The 24,398-nt window shown below is 33.3% G+C and overlaps 1 protein-coding gene across 2 annotated transcripts in view; it reads left to right on the top strand.

The window, feature by feature from the left end:
* Supt3h (SPT3 homolog, SAGA and STAGA complex component) overlaps window positions 1-24,398 on the top strand; it is a 458,490-nt gene that overhangs the window by 321,812 nt on the left and 112,280 nt on the right. For both annotated transcript variants that reach the window (XM_076860132.2, XM_076860134.2), the window contains exon 7: window positions 21,907-21,982. In XM_076860132.2, the coding sequence (XP_076716247.1) occupies window positions 21,907-21,982 (76 nt within the window). The remainder of the gene's footprint in view (window positions 1-21,906; window positions 21,983-24,398) is intronic.

A 24,398-nucleotide genomic window follows, 5' to 3' on the forward strand; every position in this document is an offset into this window, starting at 1 on the left:
ATTGGTGTAATCTCAACAAGTTAGTGTTTCTAAATCTGGGAATAAGTGTATTCTGTGGCAAGAGTTTTGTCTTTTTAATGCTTCAGTTTATTTAGTGAAATTAACAGATCATTGCTTCTTTAGTCTAAATAATTTCTCTCTGCTCTCTTCTTTGCATCTTTGGTAAGGAGCTACCATTAGTTTACTTATTGTTGCCCCTACCTTCTGATAAATTGTACAAATGAGGCTCTTCAGTATAACTAGATTTATTTCAGTGTCATTGTATTCTTCATTTAGAATTAAGAATTTTGGATTAAGTCATAAATATTTAGTTAATCACTAAATTACACAATCATGTATCCATTGTATTAACATATTTGTTTGGAACTTTTCATAGCATCAGTTTGAAAAAAGGCTGATCAGATCTTGCCAGGATACTGCTTTTCATGGCTATCTTTTTTTCTACAAGAGTCTTTTCATCCTCATCTCCCATCCTCCCAGCACCCTCACTTTTTATGTGTATGTACTGTACCTTCACACATACATACACTCACAAACACTACCGAAGGAACTCTCTTAAACTTGTGTTTTCCTAAATAAGACATTTGCTTTGTTTTCTTTTCCTGGACTGTTCTTCATCTTACAATACCTCAGTACAGATATTTCAGTATATGATAAATTATGGTGTAATTAGTTATGTTTGTTTACTTTAACTTCCTCAATAAGTTCCTTGAGGGCATGCACTTATGTAGTTTCATCTCTTTTACACTTAGCATGGTACCTCAAACATTATAAATTTTCAGAAAATGTTTGTCCATATACAATGAATAAAATAGATGTAATTTTACAGCTGGAAGTGTGACTATAACTGTTTTTCAACTTAAAAAAATACAATTTCTAAGTATATGAAATTAGTTACTTCTTCTGACTCATATAAGATTATAAAAAAGATGTAACCATATAGTTATTTTTAGGTATGGGCCTTTTCAACACCGGGATTTCTTTGGCAAATCTTTTATGGGTGCTTTTCAGTTGCTAAAAGTTTTCATTGCTTTCATAAATTCCTGTTCAAGTTTTAGCAGTAACTTCGTATTCTAGCTATAGAAGTTATCCTAACTGCACTGCTGAGTAGTGATAAACATTAACAATTTGGGCATTTCATCTTACTAAATCTTACTTTCAAACATATCACCTTGAAGAAAGGACTTCTACACCTTGTAGTATTTCTGCACCTCAAAGAATAGAAAACAATTATTATTAATAACAAATTAATTTTCCTGCTTTCAGGAGGCAAATGGAGAGGTTGAAAATACAAAAATGACCACATTTTAGGAAAACACTTTAGAAAAATTCAGAAACACTGGGTGATTGTTTTTATTTTGAAAGAATACTTTATTACATAAAAACTCTACCATTGTATTTTAAATAACTTAAATAATTAAAAATACAACTTTATTTCCCAAAATGTAGCACATACACAAATATCTGCCAAGAATGCTACTGTATCCCTTACTGTATCTGTAAAATTTATCCAAGCATGGGGCAACAAAAAGAAGGGGAGGGAGAGAACTGGGGTTGACAGATGAAGAATTGAAGTCCCTTTTTCTAGGAGTAGCTCTGTGTGAAGTTTTCATTATCCATCTATCTGGAAATGAAATCAAGACAATAGTACTATTTACCATAGTATCAGAAAGAATAGAATATTTTTTTCAGAGTTTGTAACACCTATTTTATTTGATCTTCATCTCTTTAATTAATTTTGATTTTAGCAATCTCTTTGTCTTTCAAAGAAATGTCTGAAATTCTTTTTTTATTAGTTGTGCATGACAATACAATGGTCTTGACATATCATACATTTGAATCAAATGGGGTATAATTTCTCATTTTTCCAAGTGTACAGGTTGCAGAATCACATTGGTTATACAGACACATATATACATACAGCAATACTAGTGTCTATTCTGTTGCCCTTCCTGTCCCCCCTGCACCTCCCCTCCCCTCCCATCACTTCTCTCTACCCAATCTAATGTGACACATTTCTTTTTTTTTTCCCCTCACATCATCATACATGTATTTTGTATAACGATGAGGATAAGTTTATTCAAGGAGATTAAAGAAATCGAAGAGGCATATAAATGGGAAAAAACCTGTGTTTGTGGATTAGAGGAATTAAAATGTCCATGCAACCTAAAGCAATCTACAGATCCAGTGGTGTCTCTAACAAAAATCCCAATGGCACTTTTCAAAGAAACAGAAAAGCACAGTTCTAAAATTCATATGGAAATCACAAAGGACCAAATAGTCGTCATCTTATGAAAGAAGAACAAAAGTGAAGGCATCCTATTTCCTGATTTTAAATTGTATTACAAAGTTATAGTAAGCAAAAAAATTTTGGAATTGACATAAAAAATATGTAGGGACTGGGGTTGTGGCTCAGCAGTAGAGCGCTTGTCTGGCATGTGTGAGGTGCTGGGTTCGATCCTTAGCACCACATAAAAATAATAAATAATAAGTAAAATAAAGGTATCCTGTCCAACTACAACTAAAAAAATTTTTAAAATTCATACATGGACCAATGTAATAGAAAACTTAGAATGAATCTATATATATGTAGTAATTAATCTTCAGCCAAGGCACCAAGAACAAAAAATAGGAAGAGGATAGTCTGATCAATAAAAGGTTTTAGGAAAAATGAATGTCCACATTGAAGGGAGGGAGGGAAGAAAAGAAAGGAAAGGAAGGAAAGAAGGAAGAAAATTAGGAAGAAAAGAAATTAGATCTTTTTTTTTAATTTTTATATTTGGTACCAGGGATTGAACCAGGGGTGCTTAATCATTGAGCCACATCCCCAGCTCTTAAGTTGCTGAGACTGGCTTTGAATTTGCAGTACTTCTGCCTCAGTCTCTTGAGTCACTGGGATTATAGGTATGCATCACTACACCTAGCAGATCCTTTTCTTTTTAAAAAAATTTTTAATTGATTTTTTAAAAATAAATGACAGTGGAATGCGTTACAATTCTTGTTACACATATATAGCACAATTTTTCATATCTCTGGTTATATATAAAGTATGTTCACAACAATTTGTGTCTTCATACATGTACTTTGGATAATGATGTCCATCACATTCCACCATCCTTGCTAACCCCTGCCCCCTCCCTTCCTCTCCCACTCCTCTGCCCCATTTAGAGTTCTTCTATTCCTCCCATGCTCCCCCTCCCTACCCCACTATGAATCAGCCTCCTTATATCAGAGAAAACATTTGACATTTGTTTTTTTCAGGATTGGCTAACTTCACTTGTCATTAACTTCTCCAACGCTATCCACTTAACCTGCAAATGCCATGATTTTATTCTCTTTTATTGCTGAATAATATTTCAGATCCTTTTCTTACACCACACAAAACTCAACTCAAAATAGATTAATGGATTAAAGATAAATAAAACAAACTGTAAAACTACTAGAAAGAAACATAAGTGAAAAAGCTCATTGACATTGGCTTTGGCAGTGTTTTTTGTATATCACACCAAGAGCTCAGGTAACTAAAGCAAATATTAACAAATTAAACTATATCAAACTAAGAAGCTTCTACACACTAAAGAAAACAGTGAAACTGAAAGGCAATCTGTGGACTGGGGAAAAAATATTTATAAACCATACATCTGATAAAAGATTGATAGCTGAGATATAGAAGACACTCACACAATGCAATAGCAAAAAAATTTAAAAAAAAAACAGCTAGCAAAAGATCCACAAATCTAATCATCATGGAAATGGAAGTCATAACCACAATGAGATCACTCACACCTATCTGAAGGACTAGTATCAAATTGGTAATATATGTTGTATGTGTATGTATGTGTGCATATCTATGTGTGCATGTGTATAAAATATTGTTTAGCCTTTAAAAAGGATATTATGCTAATGAAATAAGTTAGACAAAGAAAATTACTGAATGATCTTGTATATGCACTCTAGACAAAGAATGAGTGGTTGTCTTGGTGGCCCTGGACTTTATTTCTTTGAGATATCCAGTCACCTCAAAATAATAAAATCTTCTCCTAGTGTCTCATGGTATTAATATAAATCATTGCATCTACTTGTTTGGGACTTTGGTACTTTTTATACATATCATGGCGATAGGTCAGTTGGGTGTTTTAAAAAAAATGGGATTTTCTGAGGCAAGAGACATCTATAAGAAAATTTACAAATCACTTGTAGTACATTTTAATAATACTGAATTTCATCTTCCCCTTCCACATTGCAAAAGCAAAATCAAAACCTGGAAAAAAGAATTCACACTTTGAAATGCTGGAAAATGTGTTTTGTTTAAATGTACCAAGAATTGTCCAATGTTTGTATGGGTTTGTAGAAATAGGAATCTCGTATATAAGTTATATAGCTATCTGGAAGTACATAGGGCAACATCTATTAAACACATTAAAAACAAAACTCCTCTCTACATGTTCTTTGATCCAGAAGTTGCATTTCTAAGTATTGTACTAAGGCAATAATTTTTTGTTTAATAATGGAAATAGTAAAGCTGTAAATTTTCCTCTTAATTTGCTTTTGATAAAACCTATAGATTTTTAAAATAAATTATGTTCTACTTATTAAATAATATTTTGTAAATTGCTCTTTTGAATTGCCATTTGACCTAAGTTACTTAGAATATTCTAAATATAGAGACATATTTTACAAAGTGATTGTTTAATTTTTTTCTTCATTAAATATTTTAGTTGTTTTATTGTATGCAGACTATTAGATGTATTATTTTTAGCTGAAGAATTTGGTAGAATTTTTTTGGTGGTTTCTTTGTGAATGTTCTATGAACAAGTTAGGGAAATTTTTACCTATTAGATCATCATTATTAATAGAGTTAACTGCCTTTTTATTCATTAGTCTCCAAACCTCCTTTTATGACAGATCCTCACTGGTTAGAATTTGAGAAACCACACTTATTCCTGCCCTCATAAAGCCACAATTCTAATTAAATTCAGTTCTTTTCTTATTACATGGCTATTATACATCTGTTTCCTGGGAACTGAACATGGTTGGAGAAATATCAGGCTGACAAGTTTTTACCTCAGATTTATAACTAAAAGCATCATATAGCCCTTACTGCTGCCCAGCAATCCTGGAACAGTCCCTAGTGCACTCATGCTTTAACTGTACTTAATGATTATTTAAATATTTCCTCTCTCATCAAATCTCTAGCACTTCTCCCCTTTCTGGTTCTCTGATTCCTTGTATCCTGTTTCACTGAGAAAAGAGAAGCAATCTGAAGAACTGTTCCAGAAGCTCCCAGCACAACACTGATATGCCACATTGGTTAATGTTTAACAGCACAGAAAAATGCTGTAATTTCCCCTTTCTTAAAACCAAAAAAAAAGCTTCCAGCTACATTTTTCTGCTCTCCTTTAGTGTAAAACTCCTCAAATAGATTACATTGCTCGTCTCCAATTCTCTTTAGAGCCCACTTGTCTTACCCTTTCATCCCCGGGACTCTATAGAAATTGCTCATGTTAAAGTCACTGGTAACCTCCATTGTTACCAAATACATTGATTATCTTCCACCTTATCTTTCTTCAGCTATTTGCTCTCAGTGATTTGGAACCAGACAAATATGTGGCAGCTTCCAGACTTCTTTGTGCACTATTTTCCAGTTCTTTTATTTCCCTTAGATCTCATATCAGAGTGATTCTGTCAGAGTTTTTCCCCAAGAATGCCCTTTGAAAGATACTGTTGTCTAATTTGTGTCCTAGCACCACCACCACCCCAAAATAATTTATTGAAGCCCTTGCTCCCAATGTAATTGTATTTGGAGATGGAGCCTTTGGAAGATACTAAAATTTGGATGAACTTACAAATGTAGGACTGTCATGATGAGATTAGTAAATGTCCTTTTAAGATGAGGAAGAGACTCTAGAGCTTTCGCTGCCATGTAAGGACACAGTGAGAAGGCAGCTTTCTGCAAGCCAGGAAAAGAGCCTTTATCAGAGCCCAACTGTGCTGGCACCATGTGGTCAGACTTCTAGCCTCCACAACGGTGAGGAATAAATTTGTTATTTAAGTCATGCAGTCTTTGGTATTTTGTTATGGCAGCCCTAGCAGACTGTGACAAAAGGAATATTTCCCATAACCCAAGCCTCTTGTGTCTTTACCCCACTATATTATTGTTCATGGCACTTGCAATCTTTGATCTTTTATGTATGCTTATTATACATATGTCTTAACCCACTAGAATGTAAGCTCCAGGAAACAAGAGTTTTGTCTGTTTTATTCACTGCAAACTCTCCTTTGCCCAGAACACTGTGTAACTATCGTAGTTCCTCAATAAATATTATGTGAACAAATAGTAATAATGAAAGTATTTACAAACACCTGTAGATCATGGATATTTCATCATATGGAAAGCACTTATTTTCATACCACTTTTACCTTGAAGGTATATATACATGTTTCTTTAACCAGTGGTCATCACTGAAAAGTTCAACAAATTGTAGTACTTGTCATTTAAACAGGGAAAACATTCATTTGTCTTTTAATTTCTTTATGCACCTCTTCTTTGTTGGAGAGAACCTCTAAACCTTTTGGTAGTATAAAAAAATTTGTGTTTACTCTATATTTGAATTCAAAGTATTGCAAAAACTCTGCTTTTGATGATATTTTTTTCCCGTGATGCAGACATCTCCTATTCCAAGTAAAATGCAGTGAATTGTAATGTCCTGGCAATTAGCAGTAGTAGTACAGTCCTGTGTAGCACTTACTACATGTTGGATACTGTTCTAAACCCTCATCTATGGGTTATCTCGTGTGTTCTTTCCCTCAGTCTACCTAGGAGATAGTTTCTATTGCTGAACCCACTTTGCAGATGGAGACCCTAAAGCACAGAGATTAGATAACTTACCAAGGGTCGTGACTATAATATGAAAAGCACTAGGAAGGAAATAGATGGTTGTATGTATTATGTGGAAAAGGAAAGTAGTTTTATATTTTTTTCATTCTGGCTTTTATCTAGAAGAATTTCTTGAATTTAATGTCTTAGGGTTACTAGTCTCCCTGATTTCAATGCTGATAAAGTCATTTTCCTTTATTTTTAAAGGCATTTTTCCCTTTATCTTTAACCACTTCAGTTAATTTCTTAACAGAATCACATTTTTAAAGATAGCATTTATCAGGGGCTGGGGTTGTGGCTCAGTGGTAGAGTACTCACCTAGCACGTGTGAGGCACTGGGTTTGATCCTTAGCACCACATAAAAATAAATAGATAAAATAAAGGTATTGTGTCCAACTACAACTAAAAAAAATACATTTTAAAAAAGTTAGTATTTATCATATTTGATTTACAAAAATGAAACCTCGTTATTGCAAGTCCACAGTTTCTTAAACCATACTTGATAAGGGATTATTGTGTCTTTCAGAATTCTTCAAAAACATATGAAGAGCCAAGGAATTCAGTTGCTTACATATTAGTAAGAATCATATTGCTCATCTCTTCAATATTAGCTGAGAGGGACCTCGAAGAATTTTGGTCACAAAGAATAGAGACAAAGTAGTTTTGAACCTTAAAGAAATTTGAAGTGTAGAGAACTTTAAATGACAAAATAATAAATGTATTATTGTGGGAAAAAGAAAATTCTAGAGAAAGGTGCTGGGAAGTTGAAAAGTTTTCAAAAAAAATGGCATGAGAAGAAGTCAGAAGCCAACTTTATATTTTCAGAATCTTGCCTAATATTGACCCTTGTGGAAAGAGAACAAAATTTTCAGAATTGTGACCCTTCTTATACCTACATAAACTGAGTATAGTCCAAATGCATATAGGTTAAAGAGGTTTTCATAGATTACTTGGGGACTTGACAACCATTTAAGACAGTGTATCTGTGGGAAGACACATTCTGAATTTAAAATAGACTTTTAGGATACAACTTATTTGTGAATTTTAGGATTCTGTATTTTACTTCTAAATATCATTTTTTGAGACAATAGATTTTTATTTGAGACATGACTGCTTGTCATCTCTAAAATCTTTGTGTGTGTGTGTGTGTGTGTGTGTGTGTGTGTGTGTGGTGCTGGGAATTGAACCCAGGGCTTTATATGAGGCAAGCACTCTACCAACTGAGCTATATCCCCAGCCTGTCATCTCTAAAATCTTTTATCTAAAACTTGTTCTCTGTGGAAACAGAAAACTACTAGTATTAAAGATGAATATTAAGTAAAACTTGGCACTCTTTTTAGGTTGCTTATCAGATTATTATAAAGAACTAATTATAAAGAATTTGACAATATTGCTTAAGCTTTTATATAATTTATGTTCAAATTTCTGGCAGTGTCCTGATGGTAAATATCCTGATAGTAGCTAACATATGTATATTGATTATTTTTACTACTATTAATACAAGTACTGGTTACTTAAGAGAACAAGGTAAGTTATTTGAGGATACCCATATTTGTTGTGTTTCAATAGGAAAACAACTGTGATTGATGTATGACTATATAAAGATCATGGATTCATATAGAGGCTAGGGATCATAAAGAGGTTACATATACAGTCACATGTTATTTGATAGGTTATTTTGAAAAATATTTAAATTTTCATGAACACAAATTTCTTATGTTATAAGGATGTGTATCTTCTTGTGTGTGGCCCTGGGGGTGGAACCCTAGGGTGCTTTACCATTGAGCTACATCCCCAACCCTTTTTATTTGTTATTTTAAGATAAGATCTCTCTCAGTTGTCAAGTCTGGCCTTGACCCTGCCTTAACCTCCTGAGTAGCTGGGATTGCAGATGAGCCTGGTAGGATGTGTATCTTCTAAGTACTCTAAAGATGGAAATATAGCTGGCCCTCAGGAACAGATATAACAGTGAAAGGAATTTTTTGTATGTTTCTGATCTTTGCTCTCATCCCAGTCTTGAATTTTTCTCAACACGTTGAACTGTTACCTGAAGGACAACATACCATCAGCAGTTCCCAAAATACTTTGATCTCCAGAGAGAAGCAGGCCCAATTCTCTGCATTATCAATATCAGATCTCAGGAAATGGTCTCTACTGGACCCAGTTTTTGTCAGTTGTCCAGGACTGGACCTGGCAGCGTAGCTGAAAGGCAGGGACTTGTTGTATCTCTTGAACATAGAGGATTTTAGGGCAAACTTACAGAGATGTAGGCAGCAAGAGTAGACAGTGCCTTAGATACTTACTCTGCTAGAACACCTGTCCATTCATCCACTTGACATTTGTAACAGACACACACACACATACACACAGAATTATCTTGAAACTGACTATTCATGTTTTATATAAAAAATGTTTTTCATAATCTAAACCTCATTTTCCCTCCTTCTTTCCTTTGCTTTTTTTTTTTTCTGCCCCTTGCAAGATGGGGTCTTGCTATGTTGCATAGGATGAAATTTATTTTTCTTTAAAAAAATTACAAGGGATATTTAAAGGAAAATGAATCATAGAGGAGTAAATATAGACTCCCCTTAAAGTTCACAGAATGACAATGAGCAATTAAAATATGCTTCTAGTCAACTCTTTCTTTTAAAAAAATGTTTTCACCAAAACTACAAAACATTTCAATAAAAGTATTTCTTCAAATATGTTATTTTAAATACTATTTTACTTTAGCAAATATTTAAATACTATATTAGTTTCTCTGCATGTTAATTCTCTGCATGTTAATTCTACCTATTTGCCAAGTGTGTTGAAAACACAGATTCATTTTTATTTGCCAGGTTAAATGTTTATTTTGTTTTCCCACATACTATATTCTTTAAAGCGTTACAAGCACACCAAATCCTATTTCTTTCTAATAGGGACCTTGTAGGGCTCTTTCTTAAAAAAATTCTTTGTTTCTTTGTTCAGTTTAAGGGATAGGATGTGCTTCTCTAAAGGAGTATATAAAGGTAAAAGCATACATGTTCTCTAAGACCTATTGCTTTGTTAGCTGTTAGAAAATAGAAAGTTTAAAACATGTTCACTGAACTTAACATACATTTTTAAAGCTTCACTCTTATTTCCTTATAATCAGAATACCAAAGCACTTCTTATACTGTAGAGTTTCACCTTTTATCTAACAGGTCACTCTGAATAGACGAGTACAACAAAAAAGTATGAGACTATGGTGATTTATAAATAACTGGCATTATTTGATTATGGATTTCTCTTTCCATGCTTGTGTGACTCAAACATCCATTTAAAACTTTATTTTCATAGTTATTTTCAAAGAACATTGATGTTCCTCTGAGCACTATGAATTCTTAGATCTATTCTTAAAAATATCTATTTGATAAAAGCTTTTAATGTATGTTTTATTTTTTAAAAGATAGACTTCATATTTGGCTTCTCTGTGATTCACATGATAGTTTCTGCCTTTTGAAGAGTTCATTAGTATATCTTTTCAGGTTTCTTACATTGGACCTAATTCACTTTAGTAATGATCATCTTGAAGAGAAGCTATTTGAAGTGATTTGGTAGTGATTATCCTGTTTTAATTTCCCTGATTAAAAAGTACTGGAATTCTCTTTTGTTATCTATTATGAAAGTACAGATGAATGCCTATTCTATCTTTCATTACCAGTATCTCAAGGCATCCTGATACCTTAAATCAAAAGGAAAAAACATTTCTTGTGAGAGGAGACTCATACAGATAATGCAGTAGATTACATAGATGTGTCATTGCCACAGCTGAAATGATTCACACACACAATTTTGAAATATCTGGGTGTTTCCCAAAGTTAAGAACCTGATGGCTTCTTTCAATAAGTTTCTTCTATATGAAGAATAATTGAAAATAACTGGAATCTATTTGAACAGGTCCTCTGATGTCTTATAACTTAGGACTAATGGCTATGAGATATTTCTGAAGATCTCAGGACTTCTCTGAGATACAAGATACACACAGAACCACAAAATGTCAAAATTGTATTAAAGAGAACTCAGTCACAGTGAGATGAGGCAGTCTAACTAGATTCCTATGATGTGTTAGAGGTAAAACCAACACCTAGTACCCAGGTCTTCTGATTCCCACATCATCATTCTAATTACCACTAACTCTGATGTTTCTCTAAGGGTATAATGTGGTTTTATAATGTTTAATTAAGAATATTTCAAGCATTTTGATAAGTGATTAAAACTTAGTGATCTCTGTTCAGCATTGTTGAGATTGGGTTCGAATTATATTAACCCTATGAGGTACCCTACTTATTCTTTTGCAGATATATCTTGAATGCTATCTTATATACTTTTTATTTGCATTTTCTCCTCAAAATAAAACTTCATCTTGAGAAGTATGCAACTTTTTGCAATATTAAGCTTTTCATTAAAAACCAAAGCGTGGGCTAGAGAAACAACTCATTTGGGAGAGTGCTTGCCTTGTGTGCACAAGACCCTGGGTTCAAAAATCCCCAGTACAATCAATCAATCAATCAATCAATTGGCCAACTAACACATTATTTTCCAGGTTTATAGCTTCTTCATTAAAATCCATCCTGCATTTATTTCTATCCAGTTCTAAAGACATTCTCTCTAACTTTCAAGTTCTTGTTCTTGGGATCACTTTTGCCCTCACACACTCCTCATTTACTTAAATAGTCTTCTTTTTCTTTGATGAAGTTTGACATCCATGGCTTTTCATTAGCTGTATCTCAGCTTCCAGTAAATGGTTAGAATAGGACAGGTCAAGAACAATGATCCATTCTGCCAACCGGCACTTATATAAAAATGCTAAATGAAAAATGGCGGGCTGGGGATGTGGCTCAAGCGGTAGCGCGCTCGCCTGGCATGCGTGCCGCCCGGGTTCAATCCTCAGCACCACATACAAACAAAGATGTTGTATCCGCTGAAAACTAAGAAATAAATATTTAAAAAAAAATCTCTCTCTCTCTCTCTCTCTCTCTCTCTCTCTCTCTCTCTCTCTCTCTCCCCCCTTCTCTCTCTAAAAAAAAAGAAATGAAAAATGGCAAAATATTTGAGAAGCTACTGGAGTGATTCTTTGTCAAGTCCCTTTTTATATCACTTACCTTTCATGAATTGTTATCCTCTGTGTGAGCTCTGAATAGATTGAAATTAACTAAATTAATTTCTTTCTAGACTAGCACTTTTAAGCCTTTTTGAATTTAGGACAATATTAGTGGGTATTTATTTTGTCTTAATGTTGCCCTCTGAAAGGACTTCATGAAATTTAAAATTACATAAAATAATTTGCATTTAAAAAAATGTTGAATGATGTGATGAAAGAGAGTTATCTTTAAATTCATTACAGGCTCCTTTGACTGCTAAAGATCAGTTCTGGAAATCAACATGGCACATAAATGTAATGAATTTAAACCTGTATCATACCACGATGACAGAGATAGCTACCAGCCACCCAGAATCTGTACTTTCTTCCTCTGTAACAAATCTGATTTGTAACTTGATATTTTGCCATCCAGAAAAACTACCACATTTCTCTTTTTACCTTGTAGCTTGGTTTGATCACATGACTGAGTTGTGGCCCGTGAAATGTAAGCATAAAAGTTCAATGGAAATTCTAGCAGTTTTTTTTTAAACAGAAGTAGTCTACCCTCTTTCTTCCCATTGTACATTTGATTGGGTTATGCAGATGTGAGAGCTAAGAAGCCAATATGAATCATGAAAACAAGGCCACAGCCTGAAATGTCAAAGCAGATGCTGGATGAGACTGAGGATTTATTGACTTCATTGTGTAATTATGTTAAGCCTGAATGGTTATCTCCAGAATTCATTTGTGTGAGAAAGTCAATTTTCTATCCTTCCTAAGTAACTACAATTTTTGGTTAGAGTGTATGTAATAAAAAAAAGTCTTAACTAATAAAACTTGTGAATGAGCCCTTAGATTATTAAGAATATATTTACTTCTGGAAAATAGTTGTTGAGGGAGACATGGTCTAATATAAAAGTTGTGCTAGTTAACAGTTTGATAAATGGAAAGATTTGGGCAGTTCCCATAAATTTGGCAGTATTTGGATTCTTCTTGCCTGATGCTAATAGAAATCTAGGTTCTCTCATACAGTCTATATCTCGTTTTTGCTAGTGAACTAAACTCATAAGTTTATAAATTGTGAAACTTCTTTATGCCAAATTTTGTTAAGACTTATTAACATCAAAAGGTTGAACAAATCATTCAGTATTACTTAGTATGTTTCCTGTCTCTTACATTCTGGAAGAATGTGGGAGAAAGGATTTGATTTTAGGTGTTGTTTTGTTAATCAAAATATTCATCCTGCTACTTGTGAAATTAAAATATTATGACATAATGAATAAGTACCATCTGGGCTATCTGTTTTTCTACCTCCTCTAAAGAACACAATGCAAAGGAAGGTATGCAAAGTAACAGAGCATGCTCATTTAACTATACTTATGGGATATCTGATATGGTATAATAGGAGTATTACTTCAAAGTTATGTATAAATCAAATCATAGTTTATCACATGGTAAATGTACCAGGAATACACCAATATAAAAAAAATCCTAAGAAGATAGCTTTTGTTCTGTAAAGAATCTTAACTCATTATTTTGACCAGTTTGTATTTCCATTGTGTGGATTTCTGTCACTCATTTGAATATTGTCCATGTTTTATTTTCTTTTGTTTTTAATCCACTTATAACATTTGAGCCATGCAATAATGAAATCTGTTACTCCAGTAATCATTATGTTTATTGGCTTGCTTTAATGAAACTCTCCTCTTCCTACTTACCTTGTACTCTGCTTGCTTGTTAATCCTAGGTAGATTAAACCATGCTTATAATGCAGTGTTTTCCTGCATAATTCAGGTAATTTTAGTTATTCAGATAGAAAAATTTCTATCTGAATACGGAGTTTTCTTTTAGGAATCAATGACTAGTAGAAAGAGCACTGGTTTTGAAGTAGGAATGTTAACTCTTTCTAGCAATGTCTTACTTGATGAAAAGCTACAAAAACTCTTAGGCAACTACTAAATAGACTTTTCCCTGAGTAGCTGGCAAGATCAGTTAAGATGTGATTGGGGTGAAAAGGCTGGGCAAAGAGTATACAGAAACTCTGTACTATATTTGAAATTTTCTGTAAATTGAGAAGTTTTTGAAATAAAAAGTTGTTTTAAAAAGTCAGAGTCATTGAGCTTCAGTTTCTTCATCTATAAAATGAAAATATAATGGCTGATCTTCCTAGCTCCCAGTTATTCAGAGGATGGACACATAAAGCAGTAAATAAAATTTTAAAATGTTGCTGTTCTGTGCTATAATTCTTCCTCACTTCCCCCATTTACTAACTCTAATTGTTCCTTTCTCTAACTGCCAAAGTTGTCATTTGCTTCTTTAAAGCATTTGCAGTTCCTTTATTTAAGTTGAATACTACCTACATTGCCTAGTCACTAAAACACTTCTCCTTTCTTCATCTATCTTTGGAATCCATTTCACACTCCCTTGGCATGCCTTCCTTAAGCCTTCTTACCTAAGTACTGGGCCTAATGACCACTGACATTTAATCAAATAACAGTTATAATACATTTACTCATAAGAAAAGAGAATAAAATTTGGGCACTGACTTCTAAGAAGATGGGAATTTCATCATCAAATATCTTAACAGAATCCATTTTGTTAAATAACCATAATTACAGGTTTTGCCTGTCTGATTCCAGGGGATTTTGCCATTCTACATTCTTTGAAGTCCAGGAGGCAACCATAGTGCTCAGGCTACTTGAAATACCCATACTGAATCTAAATACAGACAGGCTTTCTTCAGATCAGTCTCTGTAGGACTCTTTTAGAGTTTTTCACTGTCAATTATTTTAAAGATGGTTTCTAGATTTTTAAAAAATGTTTTTAAATTTTCTATGTAGACTTTTAAGATAAGAATTGAAAATAGACATTAATTTTCTGAAGATGTAGACAATTCTGCTTTTTCTTGTTAAGTATTTGGGGATTTCTGTTTATTGCATTTTAAACAAAAGCAGTCTTGACTATTTTGCTTATTGCTGTATTCTTATGATAGTCATATTTGATGAAATGATGATTTTCTCTTTTTTTCAATGTTAGTCATTGATTTAGTGTCTTGCCCTATCAGGAAATCCTTGTCTTCTTTTTATGTGAACTCATGCTCCTAGCTGGATCAGCCTTTGTGGCAAGGTCTGTGGATGAGTTAACTCATCTCTGACTCATGAAAACAACTCAACTAATTATGAGAAAAGAAATGTTAGATTTAATATGATTAAATGTATTATTTTTAGGGAAATAAACCATTAACTTGATTTGTTTCTAAACTTAAATGTTGTTAAATTGTAAAGCCTGTTTTTCCTCTGTAATATATTCCCTTGAGAATTTTTCCAGGATTAGTGACTTCATTTCTTTAGTGACGCATAATGTAATAGCCTTCATTATTCATAGTTTTATAGTTCTTTCTTTTAGAAATTTTAAAACGTGATTCAGATTTACTGTTAAGCAAGTTTTTTGATATCCCCATTTCCTTTTCAGTTTATCTGCAACAATATTTTCCTTTAGTTAAAAATTCCTACTGTATAATTTAACCATCTTCGTAAGATACCTTTTTTGTTAGAATACTTAAGGCTTACTACATAGATTTTCAAATATAAAGAGAGTCAAACTATCAACAAATTATAGAGATAGTACATGATATAAACTCGTGGTCTTAATACATCTCTGAGGCAACTATTTCTGCTGTTGATTAACTTTTCTGGCAACAGTAGTATAGCTCTCAGAAAAAGTATAAGATGAAGTGATGGGAGGTCTTAGAGTTTTGACTCATAAGAGTTAAATGCAGTGGCTGTGCTCTGGTCTATGTAGTAGGAGCTCTCTTTCCCAAGTGTTCTACAGATAAGCCTGCCATTTTCACAATAGGCCATGATGTTAAAACCAAGGAGAGGTTTGATAGAACACAACATGATTCATATTTGTAAGAGATTACTCTGACTGATTTGTTGTTCCTTTGGTATCATGATCATCCTGTGAGTCTCACATGTGAAACGGCCTCTGTTTTGAAGTCTGAAACATGTTTGGTGTTTGTTCCTTGAAGGGCAAATAGTGTAGGCTAGTACAGTGGAAGCAGGAAGACCCTTTAGGAAACTGTTATAGTAATTCAGGGGAGATGATGATGATAATTGAGACCAGAAAGGTAGTAGTTAAGGAGGAGGATGATGAATGTGGTTTATTTCAGATACATTTTGACAGTAGCACAAAGGAACTTGCTTCAAAGGAATTAATTGATGACTTAACCTGTGATAAGTATTTCATTTTCACTGAAAACTTAAATATGTCACATAATAGCAACCAAGAAAGAATACAAGCTGTTCCATACAATTTCATAATCTATGAGGAGTGTTGCACTGACAGGCTTCCCTTTTCACAAGATTTTCATTTAAAGATACCAGAATTTCAGGTTATGTAAGTAAAACCAGGCTCTGTTGAGTATGCATGTTTGACCACTGGAGAACCTGATCTTGGCTAGGCCAAGATGGACAGATCTACAATTCTAACTCAAAGTCAAAAAGAAAGTATCAGCTAGATTTTGTGCAATAATGCTTTGTATACATATTTTCCAGGCAGTGTCCTGAGGTTTTAACCTGAAATGACTAAAATATTTAATGGATATCTTTGTAAGTTTGCCTTATACATTTTTCAGCTCATCTGGATATTACATAAACCTCTGAGAATTTTTAGGATTGTTATTCAGAATATATAAAATATCTTACATGCTAACCTAGTATGCTAATTTTTATGTATACAGTCAAATAAAAAACACACAGAAAAAGGTTATAGCATCCTCAATTAGGAAAAAAATTAAAGGGGGTGTTTAATCTTCTATTAATCTAAATAATTAGTTTGAGCAGAAACTTACATAGCTTTTTATGTTATTTGTCATTTTTGATATTCCAGAGCCTGTTTACAATGTCAGGGAAACAGTAGCAAAAGCTTATTGCGCTAAATGTGAATTTACAACTAAACATGAAATTAGACTGTATAATACTATATTATTTTTTTAAAGGATACTTTTCTTAGCATACATTTTATCCCAGGACAGGATATATACATAATTTCCCCCAACTACTAGCTCAATATATTGAGATTAAAAATTTTAAAGCTGTTAAACCATTTTTAAATATATTAGTTTGATTTTAATACCTATATTTTTATATATAATCAATTTATGCTCAATCTTCCCCCTGCCAGGTACTGATATAATCTTTTCTAAAATATTTTTAATGTTTATTTTTTAGTTGTAGTTGGACACAATACCTTTATTTTATTTATTTATATGTAGTGCTGAGGATTAAGCCCAGGGCCTCACACATGCTAGGCGAGCACTTTACCGCTGAGCCACAATCCCAGCCCTCTGACATAATCTTTATTGATTAAATAATTGAAAAGTAAAAGATGGCCACATACTAAAAATGATCTTTCATTTTATAGCAAACTGAGTTTTCCCCCCACATTTTTAAATTGGTGCATTATAGTTAAACATACTGATGAGGTTTATGCCCAATTTTGATATCTCAAAATACATTAAAAAGTTAAAAAGTCTTACATTCACCTTAACTAATATTTTTAGCTACATTGGGTGTAGACCAAAACTGTATAATCCATTATTTTAAATTATCTCCATTATGAACTAAAATCCTCTCAGAAGTGAGAGCAGATGAACTTTCATTTTGATTTGACACTTATATTCTCTAATTCTAATACTGAAGAAAGATGAATGTCATAGGTCTTGAGAAACTGCTAAGAGATATGGCAGCACATAGCTTCTGTAACTGTTGAATATGCTTCAGTGAAAGCAGTCAGAGAGGTTAAATGTATACACTGTACAAGTCATCAACCATCAGAATGGTTTTATTGATGGGGAGCAAATGGTGTTTGTCCTCACTGAAAGTAGTTGTCAAAGACGCAAGGAACTTCATGTTAATTAAAGTTAGAACCATTCACAGAATGTTCATATTTAAAAATATATACTGAAAAATCTGTTATGTTCAAGATATTGAAAAAATTATTCTGAGTACTATATGTGTAGGGATATTTCCTTTACTGTTTTCATTTAGATAGTACCTAGAAAATGAGTTCATCTGTATAGAAATCTGCCTTCTAAGTTTGTTTTACAATAACCAGAGAACACTATAACTTCTTGATAGTCAGCATATAGTAACATAGCTATTCTCATAGCTATCTCTTTTATTCTGTTAAATTTTTAAAATATTTTTGAGTGTTTAAAGGAAATTTTAGGAATAATTCTTCCAAAAGTAGTTTTTCCAATACTTGACTATATTGCAATACTAATAAGATTTAATTACAGAAAGAATGAGTATGTTATGTATTTTTTGGAAGATTCAAGAAAACTGTTTTTGGCGCCTAAAGAAACCTGGAAGTGGATATAGTTGACACATTAAGCACAAGATAAAGTGAATTTGCAGATAGAAACCATCACCAGTCTGATCATGACCTTACATTCATGTGACAGTCTGAGATAAAGAAAATATTGTGTGATTTGAAAATGTTCAATATGAATAAAGCTGGGATAAACTGGCTATAAATTTTCAGTGATTTTTACTTTGGAGATTTGTGTTTTTAATATTCTAGCAACATGATATCTTTTTTATTCCAGTTTCATGACCCTATAGAATGGTCAGATGGACTTTATAACTCCCTTTAAAGTGACACTTTTAAAATTAAGTTGGTATTCTAATACTTGGTTCAGAATAAGCTAGAACGTAAATGGAATACAAATTCATTATAGTGAATATGATAGATATATGTGATTCTTTTCTTGTTTTTCTTTTTTCTTTATTTTTTAACAGTACTGGGAATTGTACCCAGGGCCTTGTGCATGACAGGCAAACACTCTTTGACTAAGCAACACACATCCCAAGCCCTTTTTATTTTTTATTTTGAGACGGTCTTGGTAAGCTTTGTCAGGCTGGCCTTGAAATTGCAATCTTCTTGCTTTGTCCTCCCTATTAGCTGGGATTATGGGCATGCACAACCATACCTGGTTCTAACTCTTTTTGTAAGAAATTTTGTGTACTTAGGGCCTAAATTTTACCTCTAGCTTTGTCTCTTCATTAACTATAAACATTGAAAGTTTTTTTTTGTTGTTGTTGTTAACTTCTCTAAATCATAGTGTTCTTAGCTGTAAAATGGAGTTATTAAAACTTCTGTCTTAGAGGTTTTGCTGTTCTTTGTAAAGAGGAGGCATTATTATTTTGATCATGTTCTTACAGTAGGCTTATGATTATTTTTCCCTTTGTGCTTTGTCAAGAGATTTCTTACAGTACCAAGATTAGAAAAGAGCTGCCAGTGTGCACTTCAGTATGGATTGGAGTCTGAATGGGTGATCTGAATAGAGGCCAAATGAAGAGGAAATTTGCGTACCACAAAAAATAAGAGTCAGACTTATTTAACATATGTTCAGGGGCTTGGTTTTTTTAATGGGTCAATGGTTTAAAAGCTGCCTACTCTGTCTGTAATTCATATAATTTGATTACAGTTCCTATGATTCCTGGTCATAGAACAGCCAAGGAAGATACTGGAGTAAAAAATTACTATTGTTTGGAAATAGCTTTTTTATATTTCCAATAAGTTAGCTTGGGAATTGGAAGTCCTCAGCTTCAGTTCTAAGTTAGTCACCTTTGGCAAATCATCTCTCTCTGAACTTCAATTTCCTTGTCTTTTTATAATGAAGAGGATTGAATAAGATAAACTTTAAGCTACTTTCTAGCTATAGTACACCATGCCTATAAATCCTTGCTGTTGAGTCAACTGCCTTACATTGAGTATTTCCTGTGTGCTAGGTGCTGTATAAATGGTTTGCTATGAATGTTCTGGGGCCAACTTCCTGATGCCCTTCAGATCAAGGCTTAAATACTGGAGAAATTAAAAGAATAAAGATGCTTAAGGAACAAAAGAGGTTAGGCACTGGAGAGGGTCTCTGAATGGAATGAAACTAGCCATAATAATTGAAAACCCTTCAGATGTTTATAGCTATCTCTGAAATGTAATCAGATTGATAGGCATTGAAGTCCAAAAATGTTCCAGCTAGTTATTTCACTCAAAGCTGGCCATCCTGACAACCTTAGTTTCTTAGGATAAGTTTTCCTGATTTAAATGTCTAGAATCACTTAGTGCAGATACATCAACTATCTAAGGATGTTTACAGATGCCAACTTTTGATTCTCCAACTTGGTAGAAGAAAAAACATTAAGAATCCATTTAGGAACCTTCTCTCTTTTTCCACAGCTAGTTTATCTAAGTCCTTTTTGTCTAAATGTGTCATGTAGATGAGGCTGTTTAGTAGAACTGCAGAGAACTTATGTAGGAATGCAAAGATAATTAAAGACTGGTTGCATTATGGTGATAGTCATTGTTTGCCCTGTAGAATAAAATGATAGCATTTGTTCATTCAAAAGTATTCATTACTTTTTATGTTCAAAACACAAACATATCTTCCCATTCTTTCTTTGTTTTCCATCAACAATCATGAATCATGTCAGATACATTGAAAAGAAGGTCAAAACTAAATAATGCATTTATATATCAAAAATATTTTTAAGTATACAAATATTCACCCAATAATATATCCTTAAGGATGGTACGTCTGATGCATACACAAGAGAATACATATGCAGTCATCTGCATATACAAATGTATTTGTGTGTACACTTCATATATGTAAAATATTTGCTTATATATGCTCCAAAAAGACACTTGAACCTAGAGGGTAAATAAACATGAGAAATCTGGGTTTATGCCTGCACATGTGTATGTTTGTGAATAAGTATGGGGGTAGGTGGAGGCAAGGCAAAATAAGTGAGAAGGAGGGTAAGGGGGGGAAAGATAAGGAAGGGAATAAACAGTGTTCTTAGAAGGAACCACAGTAGTTACTAATTTTCACTATAACTTCTACCACCCTATCCTTGTTTTCTGCAGAGCTCTAGCTAGTACACCATTATTCAGCCTGTCAGCTGATGTTATCAGTGAAAATTGACTACCCACTAAAATTTTAAAAAAAGAAAAAAGAATGACTTCAGTTTTAAAAATACAAAAACATCCACAGACATTAGAGGAAGTAGTCCTTATGTGCTCCAACAACTGTGATAAAGATAACTTGCTAAAAGTCCTTCCACAGCAGGGAAAAAAAATTAAATCTCAGGGATTTTTTTTCCTCTACAGGCCAGAAACCCATTCTAAGAAGTACCACCCTGTTTCATTTCAAAATGCTCTCCTTACCAAGGAAGCGGAAGTGGTCATATTCTTTCCCACCAAACCATGGGTGAATTATAATTATCCTACCTCTTGTGGGACAATGAAGCAGCAAACATCTGCTATACTGAATCAAAAAAACCCACGAATGAAACTATACCAAACTCTGAATCATACCTGGACTCAGATTAAAGGATCTGTATTGTGTTTACTACCTTTTTTTCTTTTTCCTTTGCAATTTAAAAAGGATTTGTTAACTGTGGCACCAAGTTCTAAGGGGAAATATGGATTTCATTTGCTGAGTCCATTGACTAACATTGAAAAAATTACAGCTTTAAAGCAGATGAACAATAACATTTAATAATATTTTGTTTGGTTTGTTGGTTTATTATCCCCTAACAGTTTTTTTTTTCCTTTAAAAGGATGGTCTAGTAAGAAAATTTAGAAGTATATAGTCTTAAGAAATTCGGTTTTTTAGTTTTAGTTTCAATAACGAAGTAGAAATAAAATTTTAAACTTTATTTCCAAAAGAAGCAAGTTTCACAGCTACTGTTACTTATCATGTGTGTCATGGTATATAATGTAGCACTTGGTAGTACTTAACTTTATTTGCCTGGGGTAAGGAAAGCAGAATAATACTTCAAACTTAAGTTTTAGCTGTGAAAATGTATGTAATAGTCTACTTCCTTGAAAACGTTTTGTCTTTTCATTTTTTCATTAGAGGGCAGAAAGACAGACACGAAGTATGGATTCAGCTCAATACGCAGAGTTTTGTGAAAGTCGACAATTAAGCTTCTGTAAGTATGCATTTAACTACTTAATTATATGTTAATATATAAGAGATTTGTGTTACAGATGCATAAAACTGACATGTTCTTTATTCCTTAGAAATTGGTATTTAATATATACATAGTTGTTGCTGTTACAGAACAACTTGCATTTTGGGGGAAACCTAAAGATTTTACAACATTCTACTGTTTTGCAGTTAATACTATTAAGAGATTTTAAAGGGCACTAGTAATATACAGAGTTATGTTAATTATTCATATTACCTTTAGTCAGAAAAATTTTCATTTTAATTTCTTTTCCAGTTTCTTGGTCATATTTATGCTAGTGTTGCTGAATCTAGTTGATCCACAATGGACTCCAGTAGTACAGTCATGACATTTAAACGCCCCCAGTATTAATTATAATACCAAACTTTGCCTTTATGCATACTCATATTTCCACAAATGAGCATATCAATAGTCTTTTCCATTTTTGTCTTTAACCTCCTGCTGTGGCATGCATTCAGCATGCTAACATGAATGACCTACCAGTATTATTAGTGCTTACCCATCATTGAATACCAGCTTATTAAAAGTACATAGAGACTCATCGTAGTGAACTGAATTATGGAGCAAAACATCTTCACAGCAACTGTTTAGTGATGACTAAGGCTCTTGTGGTAAAGGTCAGAGAGAAAATGTGATGAAAAGTCCAGTTAAAAAATATGACAAAGTAGCACATGACATTGATTTGAGGGATTATAGAAACAATGATGTCGTTAAACAAAAAGCTATTATCTGGTCATAATAACAAAGTATTTGATTTGGAAAAAAATGAGAGCTTCATTTATAGATCATAAAATACAAATGAATGACACATTTCAAACAGTGCCCCCATGTAAATGTCAGAAAAATATAGGAAAACATGTTTTGAAAGATTTTTTTCTAACTAAATATACTTTCCAATCTGACTAACAACTTGGCATGCATCTGTGAAACATTAAGTAAATGACACTTCAGATCATGGCAATTTCAGCAAATGAGAGGTTTTTGTATCATAATTTTTAGGTTTAAAAATGGCATTCAAGTCTTTTATAACTATAAATCTCCACTTTATAAAATAACATTTGGTGCAATATAACTACTTTTTAAATCATATTTTAAATTTAATTCACTTAAAGGAATAGAGGTAGTATTTTACACTAAAACTGACAATCTTAAATTCTCATACCTTTCATTTGAAAATTAGATTTTTGTTCACTTTTTGCTTTTAACACAAAAACTAGATTAAAAGTAACATTTTCCCCTCTATAAAATAATTGTGGTTTTTAAATTTTTTTTTAGTTGTAGTTAGACACAATACCTTATTTTATTTATTTTTATATGGAACTGAGGATCGAACCCAGAGTCTCGCACATGCTAGGCGAGCGCTCTACCGCTGAGCCACAACGTCAGCCCCAGTAAAATAATTGTAATATAAACAGTACACTATGCTTAATTTTCTTTTTTGTAGGAAAGAAGGAATTCATTATTTAAAAATATTTGTTCAAATGGTGTCCATAGAGGCTTCCTTATGAAACCTTGGTGGAATGATCTGTTTTATATGATAGAATACTGAGGTTGAGAATACATTGTACAAGTGAGTCACCAAATTTAGAAAGCCATTGCTGTACTGGTTAGAAAGTTAGGTTTTTTTCTTCTTCTCCTGATAAATAATTACCAGAATATAGGAATTGTGATTCTACCATATATGTCTTCTTACATACTTGTTCATGGCAGTTACTGGTATTATTTTAAAATAGTGAGTATCACTTTTTGGGCAGTGGAGCAAAACATCTTTACAGCATGAGTTCAGTTATGACTAAGGCTCTTGGTCTGTCTTTTGTTTGTATATTATTTATATAATTCAGATAGTCATTTTACTTAAAGTCTTTAACACCCCCCACCCCTTGTTTCTGTGCGTGGGCTCTTTCTCATTCAGCGAGGAGGTCCACGGAACAGGGTAGAGGAGAGTGTGGCTGCGGAGTCGCTAATCAAGACCTCCAGAGACCAAGCAGGAAGCAGGTCTGATTTATTGCGCAGTTACCATGTATATATATTCAGGCGGTAGCTAAGCAGATTACAGGCAGCCACCAATACAATTTCTGGCCAACTGTTCCTGCAGTGACCAATCGAGGAGCGGGCATATAGCAAGTGCAGGGACTGCAACACATGGCCTCATGCTCAGGGCTGTGCCTATGGGATAAGTGGTTTGCCACTTACATGCCTAGCATGGGAGAATGGTTTGCCACTCAGAAGCCCTTAATGTATGTCATGTATACATTACTCCATGCACTTGTCCCCACATGTCTGTCTGTCTTTCTGTGTGTCTCTTCGTGTTTTTTTAAGTACTGGGAAATGAACCCAGAGCCACATCCCAAACCACCCCCCACTTTTTGTTTGAGAC

This window comes from Callospermophilus lateralis, chromosome 6 (assembly GCF_048772815.1).
Source record: "Callospermophilus lateralis isolate mCalLat2 chromosome 6, mCalLat2.hap1, whole genome shotgun sequence".
Taxonomy (NCBI): Eukaryota; Metazoa; Chordata; class Mammalia; order Rodentia; family Sciuridae; genus Callospermophilus; species Callospermophilus lateralis.